This window comes from Protopterus annectens, chromosome 13.part0 (genome assembly GCF_019279795.1).
Source record: "Protopterus annectens isolate FY-2018-M chromosome 13.part0, PAN1.0, whole genome shotgun sequence".
NCBI classification, from domain to species: domain Eukaryota; kingdom Metazoa; phylum Chordata; order Ceratodontiformes; family Protopteridae; genus Protopterus; species Protopterus annectens.
In genome coordinates, this window is record NC_056747.1 from 201214774 (window position 1) to 201234044 (window position 19271).

Genomic DNA, 19271 nt, shown 5'->3' on the forward strand with positions numbered 1-19271 from the left:
TTGGGTAATCCTGCTGGCAGGTTGCCCTCAGCCGGCCTGAATTCCAAAGTCTTGGTCCTGCGTCGGCTGCTGTCGCCCCTTCCCTGATGTCAGGTCATCAAGGGTATAAAAGAAGCAGCCGACACCATTTTCTTTAGTTTTTCTTGCCCCAGATGTCAGGTGCCCCCCAAAAGGGTTGCCAAAATTTATATATGTATAAGTACATGCACCACTATAAAATTTACCTTCATCTATAAGCAAATACACCGCATAGGTTGTAGAAATCAGAGAAGGTAAGAAAGGTTCCATCAGAAGAAAAGGGGGATGGTGGGTGGGTAACCTGGACTGCAACAGTGAATACACCCGAACATCTACATTTATGGTAAGTGTACACAACTGTACTATGTTCTTCGTGTTTCACTGTTGCAGTCATTAGATTTGGGTACAGTCCCAAAGCTAAGGTTGGGAGGCTGGAGCTAAACAGCATTAGGAGCGGCTATGAGGCCCTGCAGAACTGCAGTGGCAAAGCCTGCCCTGGATTTAGAGTAGAATGGCAGATGATAGTGCTTTGTAAAGGTGTGCACTGAACTCCAAGTAGCAGCCTCTAAAATGTCCTTGGTAGGTACTCCCCTGAGAAAGGCTGCTGAAGTGGCTGCAGCTCTGGTTGAGTATGGCCTAATGCCCTTAGGTACTGGCTTGCCATGGTGTACATAGCAGAAACGAATGCAGTGGCCTATCCACTTTGAAATAGTCAGCTTTGAGATAGCCTTTTCTTGTAATCCTGCAGCATATGTCACTAGTAATTGCTCTGTCTTTCTGAAAACTTTGGTTCTGTCCAAGTAGAATCTAAACTGTCTGTGTACGTCCAAAGAATGCAGAATTCTCTCCCACTTGTTCTGTGGATTTGGATAAAAGGTTGGCAGGTGAATAGTTTGGTTGAGAGCTACACTGGACACCACCTTAGGCATAAATGTTGGGTTTGTCCTCAGAGAGACCCTGTCTGGATAAAAAATGATAAAAGGTTCCACAGCCATGAGTGCCTGTAGCTCTGAAACTCATCTTGCAGAAGTTATTGCTAGGAGCAGAGCTGTTTTCCAAGATAAAAACTTTATATCAGCAGTAGCAGCTGGCTCAAAAGGAGGCAGGGTGAGTTTTTCCAAGACATAGTTGAGGTCCCATGCAGGCATTGGTGATCTCCTTGGAGGTCTTAATTTTTTGGCTCCTCTGAGGTACTGCTTTAATAAGGGATGAGAAAAGATTGGTGGCTCTACATTGTAATGAGCTGAAATGGCAGAGGCATGAATTTTAATAGATGAAAAAGATAGGCCTTTGTCCAGCATCTCAGTTAAGTATTGCAAAATCTGAGGAATATTTGGCACAGCTGTATCAGCTCCTTGTGCCTGCTTTCAAGCACAGAATCTCTTCCATTTTCCAGCATAAGATTTTCTAGTACTAGGCCATCTGGCTTCCAAAATGACATCCATCACAGCTTTACTGAGAGGTGTGTTTTGTATAACTACATTATTCGCCATGCTGTCAGGTTTAAAGTTCTGAGTTGGCTGTGCAGGATCTGACTGTTTTGCTGGGACAGTAGATGAGGTATTTGAGTTAAGGTCCAAGCAGGGCATTGAGACAAGCTCCTTAGTATTGGATACCAGTACTGGTGGGGCCAGTCTGGGGCAATCAGTATCATCTTTGGCTTCTCCTGTCCGACCTTTAGGAGTACCTTGGGGAGGAGAGGCAGAGGGGGAAATGCATATAGCGATAGGTTTTTCCAGCTGAAAGATAGGGCGTCCACTTTCCATGCTTGTCTGTGATAAATCCTTGTGCAGAATTTTTTTAGTTGGTAGTTGTGAGGGGAAGCAAATAGATCTATGTCCGGGCATCCCCATTTCCTTGTTATCATGCTGAAGACTTGTGGATCCAGGTGCCACTCATGGGGATCCATGAGGTTTCTGCTTAGTTAGTCTACCAGAGTATTTTTCCTTCCTGGCAGGAATTGTGCCTGCAGATGTACTTGGTAAGTCAATGCTGTGTCCCACAAAGTCATGGCTAGTCTGCAAAGGGGGTAAGAATGTGTGCCCCCCTGCTTCTTTATATACCACACGACCATGGTGTTGTCTGTCTTTATCAGTAGTTGTCCTGGATGAAGTAGGTCCTTGAAGGCTGTCAGGGCATTTTGAACTGCTAGCATCTCTTTTTGATTGATATGTAGATGCATTTGGTTTGAGGACCATGTGCCCTGAATGCATCTTCCTGCCATGTGGGCCCCCCAGGTATAATCTGATGCATCCGTTGTTAGTGTTTGCCTGGCTGGGGGTAATGTGAATGGCTGTCCCTTGTTTTGGTGACAAGCCTTTGCCCACCATCGAAACTGCTGTTGCAGGCAGGGAATGAGAGTAGTCATAGTTTCCAGGCTGTGGCAATGTTGAGTCCAAACACTTTTTAGGTACCATTGAAGTTTCCTCATATGCTGTCTTGCATATGGAATTAGTAGGATGCAGGATGCCATGAAGCCCAAAGCCTGCAGAATTTTTCTTGCAGATAGCTGGGCCTTTGTTGCCAACATTTTGAAATAGGTAGTCAGTTGCCTTTGTTTGTGTGGCGTGAGATAAGCCGTCTGGGTTGTTTTTAAGCTTGCACCCAGGAATATTATCTCGAGAGGGTACTAGTTTTGATTTCTTTTCGTTGACTGTGTACCCTAGGCATGTTAGAAGTCTTTTCACAAATGCCATATGCTGTAGAAGAATGTCCGTGTTCTCTGCTTGAATTAGACAGTCGTCCAAGTAAGGATATATTTGTATTCCTCTTTGTCTGCAGAATGCAATTACTGGTGCCAGGCACTTTGTAAAGACCCTGGGCGCAGTAGATAAGCCAAAGGGCAGTACAGAGAATTGGTAATGCATTGAGCCAGCCTTGAATCTGAGATATCTTCTGCATATTTGTCTGATTGGAACATGCAGGTATGCCTCTTTTAGGTCTAAAGTCACAAGCCAAGCGTTCTTGCCCAGCATGGGCAGAAGCTGCTGCAAAGTCAACATCTTGAATTTTGGTATATCCAGGAATGTGTTCAACATAGATAGGTCCAGTATTGGCCTCCAGGCCTTGTCCTTTCTGGGTACCAAGAACAGTCTTGAGTAAAATCCTTGTCCCTGCTCTTGCGCTGGTACTTGTTGAATGGCCCCCATGTCCATGAGGGATGAGACTTGTTTTTGTGCCTCTGGCCATTGATTTTCTGGCAGATGTGGCCAGCCGTTTGCCTTTGGCAGGGTATGGAAATGGAACTTGTAGCCTTGTGACACTATATTTAGAACCCACTTGTCCTGGGTTATAATGTGCCAATTTTGAGAAAAAAGTGCTAATTTTCCCCCTAAGGGTGCTGCCAGGAGATAAGTGCTTGGTGCAGGCAGGGGGAAGCCATTGGGACTGTTTCCTGTATGGTTGTGATTTGTCGTCTCCAACTTTGGAGGTAGACGCCCCCCATTGTTTTGAGCGGTATGAACCTTGCACCTGGGATCTGCCTCTAGGGCATCTGGATCTGCCCCTTTGAGGTCTGTCTGACACAGGAAAGGACCAATTCTTTGTTGGCCAGTGTCTACTAAACCTAGGTAGCTGTACTTGTAAAAAATCTTTGACCGTTTACATAGATTTAGCTTGGTCCTCCATTTTCTGTAACACCTCTTCTGCCTTAACACCAAACAAAGTATCATGTTGTAAAGGTGCATCTAATAATTTAACTTTAAAATGATCAGGCAGATTTTGTTCCTTTAACCAAGCATGCCTCCTAATTACAGAACCTGTAACTGCGGCCCTGCAGGAGGCCTCTAAAGAATCAAAACCACATTGCAAAGTATGCTTTTCAACTTGTTCAGCTGCATGCAATAAATCCTGCATTTCCTTGTTTTCTGCACATTCAGAGTTTAACAACATTTTCTGTTTAAGCAATGCCATGACATGTTGCTATTTGAGCATATGAAACTGACAGTTTAAGGCCCTTATAGCCAATGTAGCAGATGTATAAACCTTTTTCCCCATCTATCCAGTGCCCTAGAATCTCTGTCGGGGGGGTAGGATTTTTTGCAGTGGAAGCCTTAACTCCTTTGGGACCCTGAGAAATAGTTTCTGGGTCTGCAGCAGGGTTTTTAAAAAGGAATTTATGAGAGTCAGGAACCCTGTAATATCTGTCAGGCTTAACAGGAGCTGGAGGTAAGGAGTCAGGGGTAAGACTAGACTCCGAAAACACATCATCTACAATGTCTAACACAGGTGGGATGGCTAGTGGCTTGTGTTGAGGTAGTAAAAGGAAATCCCTGAGCCTCTTTTTAGATTCTGAAAAATCTTGGCTCTCCCAGTGGAAATGCTCCCTCATGGTATGTAAGGTTTCCCCAAAAGAATAGTCCTCTGGAGGAGAAGCTGAAAGTATAGATTCTTCAGCATCAGAATCCTCACAGGGGGGGAAGAGAATATTCCTGATCAGAAAAAATGGAAACCTGATCTGAAGATTCATAGTCAGTCTCTTGCCTAGGCCTCTTATCAGGAGGGGGATGGGAACCCTTGATCAAGGTAATTAAGTCTTCGGCCATTTTGAGCATCTGTTTTTTGGGCATAGAGGCCTGACCACATGGCTCTTGAGTTTGTTTCTTTGCTTTGGAAGGTGCTTTAGTCTTTGCCTTTGAAGTTGAAGTTGGTTTGATGTAAAGATGTTTAGGTCTGAATACACCCTCAGAAGCCGGTGCCTGCTCAGCGGCTCCGGACCCATCTGAAGGGATAATATCCAAGGCTCCAATACCTTGAGTTTCCAGCGGCATGGCAGACTCCACATGGGAGTCGGTAGCGGCCTGTGACTCTAAAGTAGAGGGCATCAGGGTCTGCGAAAGCGCCTCACTGAGGACCGGCGAACCAGCGACTGGCTTAGGAGAAGCTTCATCGGTTTTGGGCCTCGGTTGTCTATCTCTTTCCTTTTCTTTCCATTTTTTGTGAACTCCGGTAGTCGGATGGCTATCCAACGACATTTCTGGATAATTAAATCGGTGTCCAAAATAGTTTAAAGCAAAATCATACTGATGCTTAATAGTGTGTTGGTTAAATCTAGCACAAAAATGGCAACCAGAAACGTTGTGATCAGGGCCTAGGCAGGGAATACAGTAAGAATAAAAATTCTTATGAGAATTTTGCTTCCCACAAGAAATACAATTATTAACTTTTTCTGACATCGGTCTGGAGCAAGAAAAAAGTTTCCCCAATGGGGTACTTAGCTTTATTAAAGACTTCGGATCTGAAACTCGAACACGAAAATCTCAGGAGTCAGCCGACCGGCACTTGCGAACTGCTTCTGCTTTGGGCACCGCATGGCAAGAAAGACTGGAGAAAATGGCGTTGGCTGCTTCTTTTATACCCCTGACGTCAGGGCAACAGCAGCTGACACAGGACCCAAGACTTTGGAATTCAGGCCGGCTGAGGGCAACCTGCCAGCAGGATTACCCAAATGTAATGACTGCAACAGTGAAACACGAAGAACATCCATAAATTCACCTCCAGTCATGCCCTCAGTCTTTTAATTATTAAAATTTGTCAACCGGGTTAGAATACTAATCACAAATGACCAATTTCAGTCACAGCTGAGGGAAAACCAATAGATAAAATGCTAAAAATCATTCATAAATATAATGAAACACAAAATGTAACAACAACAAAGTACAGATATACACACTTTATACAAACTGGTTATATATGATATATGCAAGTGAAACAAAGTGACAAATATTTGAATTATGTGGGAATTTAGAGATAAACTAAAACGATAGTAGATGTTTCAAGGAAGTTAGGTGATGTCGCCAATGAGATAGCAGCTGCATATAGCAGTTTTTGTAAGGAGAAACTTTAGTTGAATATGAAATTGTGGTTAAGATGAGGTTTTCTTAAGATGGGAAGGGAGAGATTCCCATAGTTTGGGTCCTGGTATATTGAAGCAATGATCTGTGCAGCGAGACTTGGTCTTTAGTCTCATAATTTATTTGCTGAGAGGTCTTGACTTCAAAAATCTCTGTCTTCACTGCCAAGACTAATGGTACCACCCCTAAACCAAATGAGACCAACTTTAGAGACTTCTCCAAGGCAAACCTACTTCAGCTTGTAGAAGACCTATACAAAATTCCAGACAATCTCTTGTTAATTGCCCCAACTGAGAGGACTGCTGCATTTACCTCTGAATTTTACCAGTACCTGAACAGTTGCATAGGAAAGTCAGCACTCATCTGCCCTAGATATTCTGTTATTCAGGAATAAACCTCTCTGGTGGAACACCTTTACTAATAAACTGTACAACAAAAAAGGAAAATTATGAAAAGTTGCAGGAAATTCACATCTCCCTTCCTCAAGATTACACTGAAACATGTCATCAAGGAACTTAAAAACACTATTAGAAATTGTAAAGCAGAGTACAAACTTAAGGTTGGTACAGATTCCAAAGGAAACACTATACATCTTTTTTAAGTTATGCCAGAAACTTAAGGAATAATGTCCAGCACTGCACTGAGTTTATCCATAGTAGTATTATCTATTCTGACTGCAAGGATAAAGCTTATATAGTTTCAGAAATTTTACTGCTAATTTTACACTGCCTACCCAAATTGTTGCCCCCACTATTTCTGAGAATTTAGATTCCCTCGTAATTAGAATCCCTTAGTATCTCTGTCAAAGACTAAACATAATGGGACCAGACAACATACCAGGCTGCATTCTCATCAGTGCCACATATGTAAACCACTACATTATCCATGGGTTTGCTAATTGGCTATCCTAAAGATCCCAAGTTGTGAAAGTTGTTAATCCCTCTCTGAGAAAAAACTTTTAACTAATAGGGAGCCACAGGGGGTCAATTCAGGGCCCTATCCTATTTGGCATGTAGTCTGCAGACATCCAAACCAATATCCCAGGAGTGTGGTTGACCAAGTTTACTGATTGCAAACTGGGCACTGTTATCATGCTCATCCACTGATACAAAACAACTCCAGCAAGGCCTGCAATACACACGTACATGATGTATATACATCATTGCTTGAATCTCCTTGCGTTATGAGTGCTTCTCAAGCAGTCTGGAAATATAGAGCTGATAAGTATATTTTTTGGCACTTTAACTGTTCAGTGTTCTGAACTGTCTTTATTTTTTGCTTGACTGAATTATTTATATATTTGCTGGCTGAATTTTGTTTTCTGATCTGTGCTGAACTTTTTTTCTCCTACCCTCTTGCTGTTGTGTTCTTAAAGTTGGTGGCTTTTGCAGTTGCCTGCCACTACTGTAAATTTGATCTGGGACACTCTTCTCAGTCCCATCTCTTTAGTTCATTCTACCCAATACAGAGATCATTTGGCAAGGCCAAACCCCTTAGTTTCTTAACCTTGAATTATCTTCTGTTCCTGCTTTCTCCCTTTCCACTTATATAAGACACTTTTTATTCAGCTGCTTTTATTTTTCTAATTTATGTTTCTTCCTACTACTCTGTTACTTCATCTTGCTTTGCTTTTTCCTGCTACTTGCTGCCTGTTCTCTAAAATGTTCAACTGCATCTTTTCTGTTGCATTTATAGCCTGTCTAAATTGTTAAGTGTTATTCTAAGCTCTTGGTTTTGGTTTAAGCACTTGGGCTTTAGGCCCACCCCTTAGCTCTCCCTGGACTTTATCCCTCAGATTCTGACAAATATGAATTGACAATTTCCTACAGTTTCTCCTGCCAGTCTGATTGATATGGGCTTTTTGAGACAGTGTAGCAACTGCCTCATGTACACAGACAACCGTCTACTTCTACCACCTAGAAACACAATTTCTGAGAGATGCAATTACATTAGGAACCTAGAGTCCAAGCTCTCTCCTCTCAAGCCAGTATATCTGTCACCAAAATGTTTGTCAACACAAATCACTACACCTCAAACACCACCCACACCTACACAACAGACGCCTACATATGTGGAGGTCCTGCACATAAACATACCCAAACAAAGGAGACCTCTGAGGCAAAAACACACACAATCTCCCCAGCCCTCCACACCACATACCATGCATAGTCCACACACCTATACCTCACAGCCACTAAGGCTTCACCATAAATCCAACATATTAGTCATAGTAGACTCCATTGTGAGACACACAGATGTGCCTGTCATCAGGCTGGATAAGGAGAAAGTCACGGTTAGTTGTCTGTCAGGTGCCAGAATCCGCCATATCACATACGCACTCAAGTCTCTCATCAACATGTACTGTTATGACTCTGTTATAGTCCACGTTGGCATGAATGACTTGAGACGTACCCCCCTGGACTATATGAAGATAGTCATGATTGAGCTCACTGATTATGTGTCCCAGGCAGAGATGTCCCTAGCCTTAAGCAGCATTCTGCTGTCACCCAGAATGATGCCTCAATACAAACAGAAAATGATTGACTTTAACAATTGGCTTAGTTTTTGGTGTCAGTCTAGGGGGATCCAGTACCTGACAGCCTGGGAAGATATGACTGACAGACCACGATGCTTTGCCAGAGATTGCCTGCATTTGTCTCACTTGGTCTTCAGGCTTCTAGCAAAGGCTCTTGCCTCCCCTATAGTGCCTTTTTTTTAGGAAAAGTGATGAGGTTAAAACTACCAACATAAAAATTTCAACAAAACATAAATTAAAGGTCATGCTGCTAAACGCTAGGAGTCTAAACATGAAACTGCACTCATTGCAAGCATTCATAAACCTGGAAAATGCTGACATCTGTGCAGTCACAGAAACCTTATTCAAAGCTGCAGAGAGCTCGCCATCCTTAACTGATTACTCATCCTATCATACATTCAGACCACAAACTATGTGCAGTAAAGCCAAAGGAGGTGGAGTTTCAAAATACATTAAAGACATACACACCTCCAGTCTGGTGAAACAGTATGATGCACAGGAGACACTCCAGGTGGAGTTAACCATTATCAACACCCTTATTCAAATCATAGCTAGCTGCTGCCCCCCCCCAAATCTGACTCAAGATGCCCCATCTGCCTATTTGCACCTGTTAGAATTTATCAAGATTCAACCCTTTACCCTGATCCTGGGTGACTAACTTCCCAAACAGATTGGAAGAACTACTTATGCCAAAACACAAATGTCCAGAGATTCCTTGATTTTGTCAATGCAAATGCCTTGGAACAGCTAGTCAATACCCCCACAAGAGGTGATGCTATCTTGGATTGGTATTAACCGAAATGAGTAATCACTGCAGCTTCACTATAGTATCATCCTCCCTGGTAAGATCCAACCATAAAGCGGTCACATTCAAGGTCACCATCTCCCCTAACCTCCCCTAACCCCCTATAGCTAGGAGCAGACATAAAAACTTCTCCAAAGCTGATGACAGCCTCCTGAGGGATGGTATAAACAGCTTCACAGCCCCTCCCCCTCTGTAGAAACTGGCATCAATATCCAATATCCTTGTTCAAAACCTGACTAGATCCTCCTCTATAGTCTTTAATCATGTTACATTGCCTAGTCAATTTGTCAACACTGTTTTAAAAATGTATGATTATATTACCTGCTTGCTCAACTGGAGCCTGTAAACTGTGTGTAACTTGTAATCATTTTGTGATTTTTTTTTACTGTATGTTCTACCTTAGAGCTTTTCTCTCCGGGCCTCCGCTGAAAATGGACATGTATCCAGTCGGACTATCCCGTCAACAAATGTAAAATAAATAAATAAATATGAACATTTATATAGATGCGTGGAATCAGGAATACCCAAAAGGACTAAGTCATCCTCCGCAAAGAAGAGTAAACCTGTCTGGTGGACATCTGCAATAAATAAGCTCTATAACAGAAGAAAAAATTGATGTCCAAGACCAAGAAGCAGCAGGTGCCCAAATGGAAGCAATGTCTCCTAAGCTTGAACAAGCAAATAAGAGCACTAGTTAAATCCTCCAAAGCAAGCTTCAAATTGGCCACATCTATTAGAGACAATCATAAGGCCTTCTTCACATGTGCCAGCAACCTGAAAGGAAGCACCCAGACCTGTTCAGAACTGGTGGTCAAGGAAGCCTCATATACAAATGCCGTAGATATAGCAAGCTTGCTGGCTGACAGACAGATTCAGTGAAAACTTTACCCCTCTGTTCCCCCCATCAGTAAATCAGGACATCCTCAGTACCTGCCCAAGTCATCACTGCTCTCTCAAAGGTAAAAAATACAGCCTCCATGGGACCCGAATAACATCCCAGGCTACATCTTATGGGAACTCGGGCAGGAACTTGCAGCACCATTAGGGACCCTATTCAATCAAAGCCTGAGTACTGGCTTCATCCCAGCTGAGCGGAGGACAGTAACTGTCATCCCTTTACACAAAGGTGGAGCATCCACCGATATGGGAAATTATAGCCCCATTAGCCTAACTAGCCTGATCTGCAAGGCCACAGAATGGATTATCATGGACCTCATTAACAAGGACATTGGCAACTTCCAAACACTTGATCCCACACAGTTTGGCATCATCAAGGGGAGGTCATGTCTGCTAAATTTGGTCGGATTCTTTGAGAAAGTCACCAAAGCCATGGACGAAGGGAAGACAGTCAACACTGCCTACCTTGACCTGGCAAAAGCCTTTGACACTATTCCCCACTCAGGCATAATAGATAAAGTCTCTCAACTAGTCATTGATCCATATGTTACCAGATGGGTAGCAAACTGGATCATTTGGCATCATCAAGGGGAGGTCATGTCTGCTAAATTTGGTCGGATTCTTTGAGAAAGTCACCAAAGCCATGGACGAAGGGAAGACAGTCAACACTGCCTACCTTGACCTGGCCAAAGCCTTTGACACTATTCCCCACTCAGGCATAATAGATAAAGTCTCTCAACTAGTCATCGATCCATATGTTACCAGATGGGTAGCAAACTGGATCACTGATAGAACCCACTTAGTCAAAATAGGGGAAGCCACCTCAAGCAGTAGATCCATAACAAGCGGTGTACCCCCGGGTTTGGTCTTGGGGCCTCTGTTATTTGGGATATACTTTTCTGAGGTACAGGCCAAAACCAGTGGGCTATGGCCAAGTTTGCAGATCACTGCAAGCTGGGTGCTGTCATCAATTCCCCTAGTGATGTGGACATCCTCCAAGAATGTCTCACTCAGACAAATGACTGGTGCCAGAAACATGGCCTCATGCGGAATACCAAAAAATGCATCATCATCACCCTTTGGGGAGAGTGACGTTCCCCACAAATTATCACATTAACGTCCTAAGCATGCAATCAGTCGTAAGGGATTTGGGCACCCAAGTTTATAGCAACCTGACCTTTGACCACCATGTTGTTTCCGTTGTATGGAAAGCCTTCTACATGGTTCACCTCATAAGTAAGGGTATCTCATCCAGGGACAGGGAAGTCATAATATCCCTTTATTTTTCCCTTATAAGGCCCACTATTGAGTACAATGCCCCTTTCGGCATGTACCTCACAAAGCACATGCAGCAGCTGGAAAGACCACAGAGGTCCCTCACCAGGAGAATCCAGGGCCTCAAACATCTACCATACACAGATAGGCTAAAAGCCCTATCCCTCTACTCAGTTTCATAAGGACTCCTCAGAGGTGACCTCTGTCTCGCATACAAGGTGATCACGGACCCCATCTTGATGGGACTGCTGCATATCTGCAAGTTAAGCTCCACTCGAGTAACCCACACATGCAGCCTCAACCTGGTCTGTGACATCAACAAGACTTATTGGCGGGACACATTTGTGTCCCAGAGGACACCCCCCATCTATGGAATAGACTCCCTCTCCACATTATGCAGAGTACCTCTTTACCCCTTTTTAAGTGCAACCTGGATAACTGGATGGGAAACAGAAAATATATGCCTGGGATTCCACCCGTGTCCCTGCTGGACAGGGGCATTGGGTGCTGATTTGTCTAAACATGGGCTAAACTCTTGGCTAGGCTTATAAGGGCCTCAGGGCCAATAGCCTAGTAATCTCCTGTGATCCTATGATCAAAAACTGTTTCAAACTAAATGAAAAAAAAAGTGCAGCATAGTAGCATTTGGCAGAAAGGTTGTTCGTACCTCATATGTTATAAATGGTACTCGACTTCAGACAGACAGCATCATAGTAGACAAACGTACTTATTTGTATAGCTCTTTCTGATGCATTCGTCATGTTTTCACCACAGTCAAAAATCCTTCTGTCTCGCCCAATTAATTTCCAAGAGAATATCTTCAAGATCCAAAGTCATTCTATTTCTGTACTCTTGCCTTATCAGACCCATCAATGAATGTAATGCTCCCTTTGGTATGTTCAGATCCAAGCATATTACTCAACTGGAAAGGTCTCAAATAATTTTAACCAATAAAATTAAAGGTCTTAAACCCTTCGATTACCCCCAATAGATTAGCACGACACTCCTTATACTCCGTTGTCTACGGGTTGCCATGAGGTGATCTGTGTCTCACTTTTTGAGCCAGGAAAGACCCATTCTTGTTTGACCCATTGTTTTGCAAAACCAGTAGCTTTAAAAACACCTGCTCTAAAGGCTCACTAGAGAGATAAATTCCTAACTCAATATATTCCTAACCTATGGAATAAATTACCACTACATGTCAAACAAAGTACTACTTTGACTAATATTAAGGCTAGTCTTGATAATTGGATGGGTAGATACAGACTTACATGGAGTTATCATGAGCAACCCTGCTCGATTTGGGAGGTGAGCATTATTAAGTGCTTGAAAAGGGTGGCAAGATCTTATAAGTTTGTCTGCTTAAAGCTGTATATGGCTAGGTATATTATGATCCCAATGATTGCTTGCCTAATATGTTCCTATATTTCCTATGCTCCTAAGACTGCAAGATGGGGGGGTGTTATATTTGTCTAACAGCTAAGGAAGAGCTTATTCAACTGTTTAGAAATCTGAATAGCTGTTAACGTAATAGCAGGTTTGTGGTAGACTGGTTCTATGTAAACAGCAGTGGCTGGGCTCCTAATGATCTTTGTGATCTTTTGCCTAGTATGAGCTTATGAACCATTGTCTTGAGAGGAGTGTGTCTGATTCCTCAAGGCTGTAGAGAAGAGAACCACTACAGTGCAGGTATTTTATGGCATTGTTCACTTTCTTGAGGTCCTGGAAGCCACAAATTACACACCCATTGCCATCAAGGCCCCACATGGTCCAGAGGGACAGCATATAATCAACATGAATGGTTTTCACTCCTTTAACTACCAAGTGCCCTGTTATGCAATGGGCATTATTTGTAATATAAAAGGAAAAGCCTTGTTTACTGAGTGATGGAACAAACACAAAGTCCAAGGAGAAGCCATAATCCAATAAAAATCCAAGTAAGAATCCAAATGAAGTTCCACAGAAACCTTTATTGCATAGGTAAGCGCTTTCGCAACCCCTCCTGGTTGCTTCCTCAGACCAAAACAAACATGCTTAAAAACTATCCCCTTTTTATAATACACATCACACAAGACCCACCAATCCCCGTGGAGAATACAAGACTCCATTGCTTTCCAGATTCAAGGAGACACACACTCTTTTACATCAGATAAAAACATATATGTAGAAAATGCATGTAAAAATACATATAAAAACACATAATGTATGTATAAAAAGCATATAAAAATGTGTGTAAAAAGCCTAAAGGCACTGTAAAGCATGCTTGCATGTCCTGATTAAAACATAAACAGGACATGCAAGCATGCTTTACAGTGCTTTTAAGCTTTTTACACACATTTTTATATACTTTTTATACACACTTTTAATTGTTTTTTATATTTATACAATACAGGAAGGACCCAATAATGCAATACATACTGAAATATGTAATATAGTGGAACAAGTGTTCAGCCTACACATGGCATGCTTCCATTGCCTAGGTATTTCAGGAGGAGCACTGCAATACAGTTCTGAAACCTACAGTAAGATGTCTGTCATGTGTGCAATGCTGCATGACATTACACAAACAGTTGATGTAACACACTAATATCTTTGCAGGACCTTCCATACCAGTTATGCCTGCAGTGGAAGGGGAGGTCATGGAACCTTGTGAGGAAGACAAAGCAGCAGTACCACAGCAGAGGCAAAGGTGGGTGCAGTACACTGAAGCACTGCCAAAAGACACAGTGTCTGGATCTCGACTATATTCAATGACAAAGAAAACACAGAATAAAATAATGCTAATGTCATCACATCCAGGCAATGCAGAGCAGTGTATGGACTGGTCATACTGTACAGAAAACCTCACCATACCATACAATTTATGAGGGCGGGCAAGGTGCAGTCATCATCATCACTTGTTTAAATGGTGGAGGGGACACAGTGACAGGTGATTGTAACATTATGAGATGGGACATGGTTATGAGAATGGTTGGCAGGGCCACAGTGAAAGGTGACTGCAACACTAAGAGCTAGGGCAGGTCATGGCAGTGATGGAGTGAGATACAGTAAAAAGTAACTGGTTGTGGGGGGTATAGGGAAAGGTGACAACAGCACTGCAAGATGGGGGGTGGGTTAAGGTCATGGGATGTGAACATGGTAGCCATCTAGTCTGGGTGGTTACAGGAAAGTCAGAGATCACATCCCTCAGTGGCAGGGTTGAGCTACCATGACATCACCACTGGCATTGTCCATTGTGTTGGCTTGCATTGCTGGGGCTTGATACAGTCCATAGCAGGGAAGGGGTAGAACTACAAGACCTCAGTATTTGGGGTGTACTTTGTGCTAATCCTGAAGACTGACATTGGTCAAAGTGATCTTTGACTACAAGTCAGGTGATTGTGTGTCTGGCCACAGTTGAGATGGGTGGAATACGGCTATAGGACCATGCAGCTTTTCAGCCATTGCCTCTCCCTGCTGACCATGCCAGTATATACATATAGACCAGTTGATAAACTATATTAGCCAGTGTGTGTATGATATGTTGTGGGATGGGCATACTTATGCCCACCCTTCATGCACCTTTGTATGAGCTGATAGCAGTGCTTTGCACAGACCCCCATTTCTGTTCCACACCATGCCTATGTTTATTAGCCAGAGTAAGTGCTATTCACTGACTTCCCCCTCCATTACATACTGTAGTCATTCCCCAACATGTGGGCCTGAAACCCCAATCCCTTGCAGCATATCCTTTACAGTGTTGCCATTGTACTTAGCTGCCTTCTCCAAAAACCACAGGGAGGTGAGCAGTGCTAAGTCAGTGTCCCTGGGTCCCATTTGCATGTCCATCACAACATCTGCCTTAGTGTGGCTTTACATCCACCGCAGGGTTTGTTATTCTTGCTGATGTCTTTTACCATATAAGATTTGTTCATTAACTCTATAACTCTTTCCTTAAAACTGCAAGCCTACAGAATGTTTACTAAAATTCTTCTGTTTCAGTGGGTTTATACAGAATGTTGCAGCAACTTTATATTGTGCTAACAAGGGCCAGTCAGTGCAGTGGTTTTACTAAGCTAAGCACTGCTGTTTCTAAATCACTGCCATTGCTCATTTCACTAGCCACGTATGCTGATGGTAGCCATGTGTATGTTGACCAGCATGCTTATCCATATTGCAGTTCTAATCTGTGTGACATATGCTCTATAAACTTTGAGACTAGTAGGCAGAGGTTAGGAAGTGAAAGCCGGAGATGTACTGTAAATATTTTTTTTCCAGTAGTATTCAGTTTTGGTATCTTACCTGCTTTACATGCATGTCAAGGAGTGTATATTAAGTTGTTTTTATAGACAGGGGAACATGAATTGAACATGGTTGGATGTTGCAGACGGTATGAGTGAATCTTCTGGCAGTGGGGTAAATGTAATGTTTATGCCAATACACTGAACAACTGACATTGTGTTACTATCGGCATTCTATATTTTTTGTCCATTGCGTGTTGCCCTACTGCAGGTCCAGTCATAGCAGGGAAGAGCCATTTGTGACAGCCAAAGCCTCTGGCATTGCATCACAAATTGCCAGCAAGGATGTGACCAAGAGGGTTCGCTGGTGCCCCCATATTAATTTCTTAGGAGTGTGTGTAGTGGGTGAGAAGGGTCCGCTCCTGAGAGTGTTCAGAAGGGGTCTGCCCAAGTCTCTCAGCATCTTTTGTGGAAGCTGTTTGTGGCTGAGGTGCAGTGACAATTGAATGCCAACCTCAGCATTATGAAGCACCATCTCGCATGACTTGTGCAGATGTGCCACCGGCAAACCCTACCCATCAGACCAATATAAGAGCAGCCAGCCTATAGCATCATTCATCCAAGTGTGCAATACCCGAGTTTGTAGTCCCATTTGACATTCCAACTCTGTCAGGACCCTAACGCTGAAGAGCCTATTGGTTTTCTTCCCCTGTACGTAATTCCTCATTCCTTGTCCATCTCTTCCCATAACAGTTTGTCCACTCTCTGTATGTATGTATGTATGCATGCATTTGTTCATCCATTGTCCTTCCCATCTTTTGTGTGTCAACTTTGTCTGTCTGAGTCTGTATTTTACATTTGCCCATCTATCCCTAATAATTACATCTCTGTGTATGTTATTCACAACCTGACCTCACTACCTTCCCTACCTTCTTTTCTGTATATAAAAAAGTCTCTTTTATTCACAAAGGAAATGACCCCCACCCCCCACTTTCCTACTTTATGGTTCCCCTTGTGTCGTTTGTACTGCTTGCTATTCTCACTCTTTCCTAATTCCGTGTACACCATCCCCCATTTATAAGATGAACAGGATTGGTGCTTTAACGAGCAGACCTACAGTGACCTATCTGATGGCCACTATACTGTCCTTCCAGTGCCACTACCTGACAAGTAGAGATCTAGCTATGTGGTGCTACTTTGCACACATGAGCATACACTGACTCAGTCATGCTAGCCTGGCTTCCTTGGGATGCACTTCACATCAGTCACATGCTTTACTTTAATGCTGGCCCACCTGGTGGGCAGCACTTCTTCCATTAGCACTATGTTTTTCTTTATTTGACATTTGATGCAGAGGTTAAGGTTAAAATCTATGGTTCCACCGGTACAGGGTTTGATTCCCACAGCCTTCATTTGCCTCCTTTGTGACCTTGAGCATGTCACTTAACCAGACATTACTCCCAGGTCACCCCTGAGAATGGACTGTTTGTCCGGAGGACCTAAATGGTTAACAAATAGGATTACTGTTATTATTATGAAGTCCTTTTGTCCCACTACTTAAGATATCTGATTATCTTGTCTTGTGGTGACCCCCTCAAAAATAGAACTGCACAACTATAAATCCATCTGACACTGAGCCCCAAATGATTACCAGGTTACTAAATGCAAGCAAACAAACAATAAATTAATGCAGTGCTTGGAATTAAAATAGTTTCTTATTTTGAGTCCTGACTCATGAGCTATACAACAAAACTACCTTTATCCTGAGAGATAGACATTTTTTTCTTTAGGATGATGTTTTATGCAAAATATGTTAAATATTTTTGAATAATATTACATTTTAAATGTTTTCTTATCAGTGGTGATTTTACTCTTTTTATATCAGTTTACAAATCTGCAGCCCTAAAAGCTCAGATTAAAGTGTGGTTTGAAAATGTGGAATTTGACCTAAAGATATAAAATTACTGTTTATAAGGCATTATTTTCCATAGATAATTATGTCAAAGACTGCTTTACTATGTGCAGTTGTGTTCATTGAAAATATTATTATGTTAGAAACATAACTGTGAATACAGAACTACAAAAAATATACAACAGATAGGAAAGTGCTATTTCATTATAAATGTTATTAGAAGTAAGGGCAATTGTTACAAAAAGTGTAAAAATATAAGCTTATGCACCTTGCCTTGATACTTTTAATAGCTACTGTGATAACACTGGACATTCTTTAAGTTGTGCTAGTATACAGTCGAGTATCTGGTTATAGCATATGCTTCTTGGATTCAGAAATCCAAAACAGCATTCTAGGAATTTATAAACAGTGCAGTCATGTACAGAAGTGCAGATGCAAAACTTAAGCAAGTGTCTGTTCCAAGAAAAAAGTTGCTGATAACCCTCTTTTGGCACATCTGTGTACAAAACCTCATCATAATATTAATGAATGAGCTAAGGTCTTTCAGACCAAGGTTATTCTCTGAATCACTACTTTATCTATACAAACCCTTCAGAGCAGAACTCTAGTATGTTTCCAATAATAGTTCTTCACAAGTATGGTACTGCACTGATCAAAGAAGGAATAGCAGAAATATTTTTTGCAAAATGTGGGCAGCAGAGTGGATGATACTACAGGTTTTGATTATTTTATCTTACTGCAAAACTTCATCTAAAAAAGAGAACATTGCAGAGCAAATGCAGGATTTGGCAACACCAGTAAATGTGCCAGGTGCATCTAATTCTGAACGACATCTGTCTTTTGATTTCAGCTCAGCTCATGAGAATACAGCAAAGAGATGTACCGAGGAAGAATGCAATAGAGAGAGACCTATACAAAAATCTGATGAGCATGTTTTAATGCACAAAACTCAAGATGAATCTGTCAGTTCACTGTTCCAGGCAAAAACATGGCCAGATTTTTTCCAGGTACATAATGAAAACTCACCTGGTCTTTCACCTGCATCTGAAGCAGGTGTTTCTTGGAGTGGAGTAGAAGAGCCAGTCTGTAGAGTAGCGATGGGTCAGACAGGTGGCCTGAACCTGAAACACCTGGAAGTTATTGGTGTGCTTACCAGCTATGAAAGTAGCTTTATTGAAGAAGTGAGACAAAGTGTCAAAGTAGAAACTGGCCTCAGCAAATTTGGAGCCTGTCCTGATTTGGAAGACTTCTCAGCATTAGTGTCCTTAAGACATATAGCTGCTCATCTACAAGATCCCAGAGAAAACAAATTAATTGTGATGCATCTCAGTGAGGGTAAGTGCAATAACATATATATTTTATGCTTTAATGCACTTACAACAACGAAGACATGCCTAGTAAGCATGAAGAACACTGCTAGATGGTAGTTAGATGATTTTGATAAATATGTCAATTATGGTTGTGTTCTTTTGTAGAAATTCATCTGAAAAATTTTTGCTTATGTAATTACAAGGGAATATCCTGGTTAGGAATGTGATACTATTCAGTACAATCTCACTTTCTCAGTTTCACACACATCTAAATATTCATCATGCCTGAGACCAAGTGCATAATAGTAGTTGAGTGAGCAAAGGGACATAAAGAACTTGATCACATTTCAGTTGGTGGCGTCACTTAACTGTGCTACACAATGCATTGGTAAGTCTGTGAAAAACGTATCCCACTATGACTGTTTTTAAATATCATACCGATGCAG

The 19271-nt window shown here is 42.1% G+C and overlaps 1 protein-coding gene across 1 annotated transcript in view; it reads left to right on the plus strand.

Moving 5' to 3' along the window:
• The first annotated feature begins 18089 nt into the window (after positions 1–18089).
• Positions 18090–19271, plus strand: part of AMH (anti-Mullerian hormone) — a 279033-nt gene continuing 277851 nt past the window's right edge. The window contains exon 1 of the mRNA XM_044090769.1: positions 18090–18850. Within this exon, the coding sequence (XP_043946704.1) occupies positions 18202–18850 (649 nt within the window). The 5' untranslated portion in view covers positions 18090–18201. The remainder of the gene's footprint in view (positions 18851–19271) is intronic.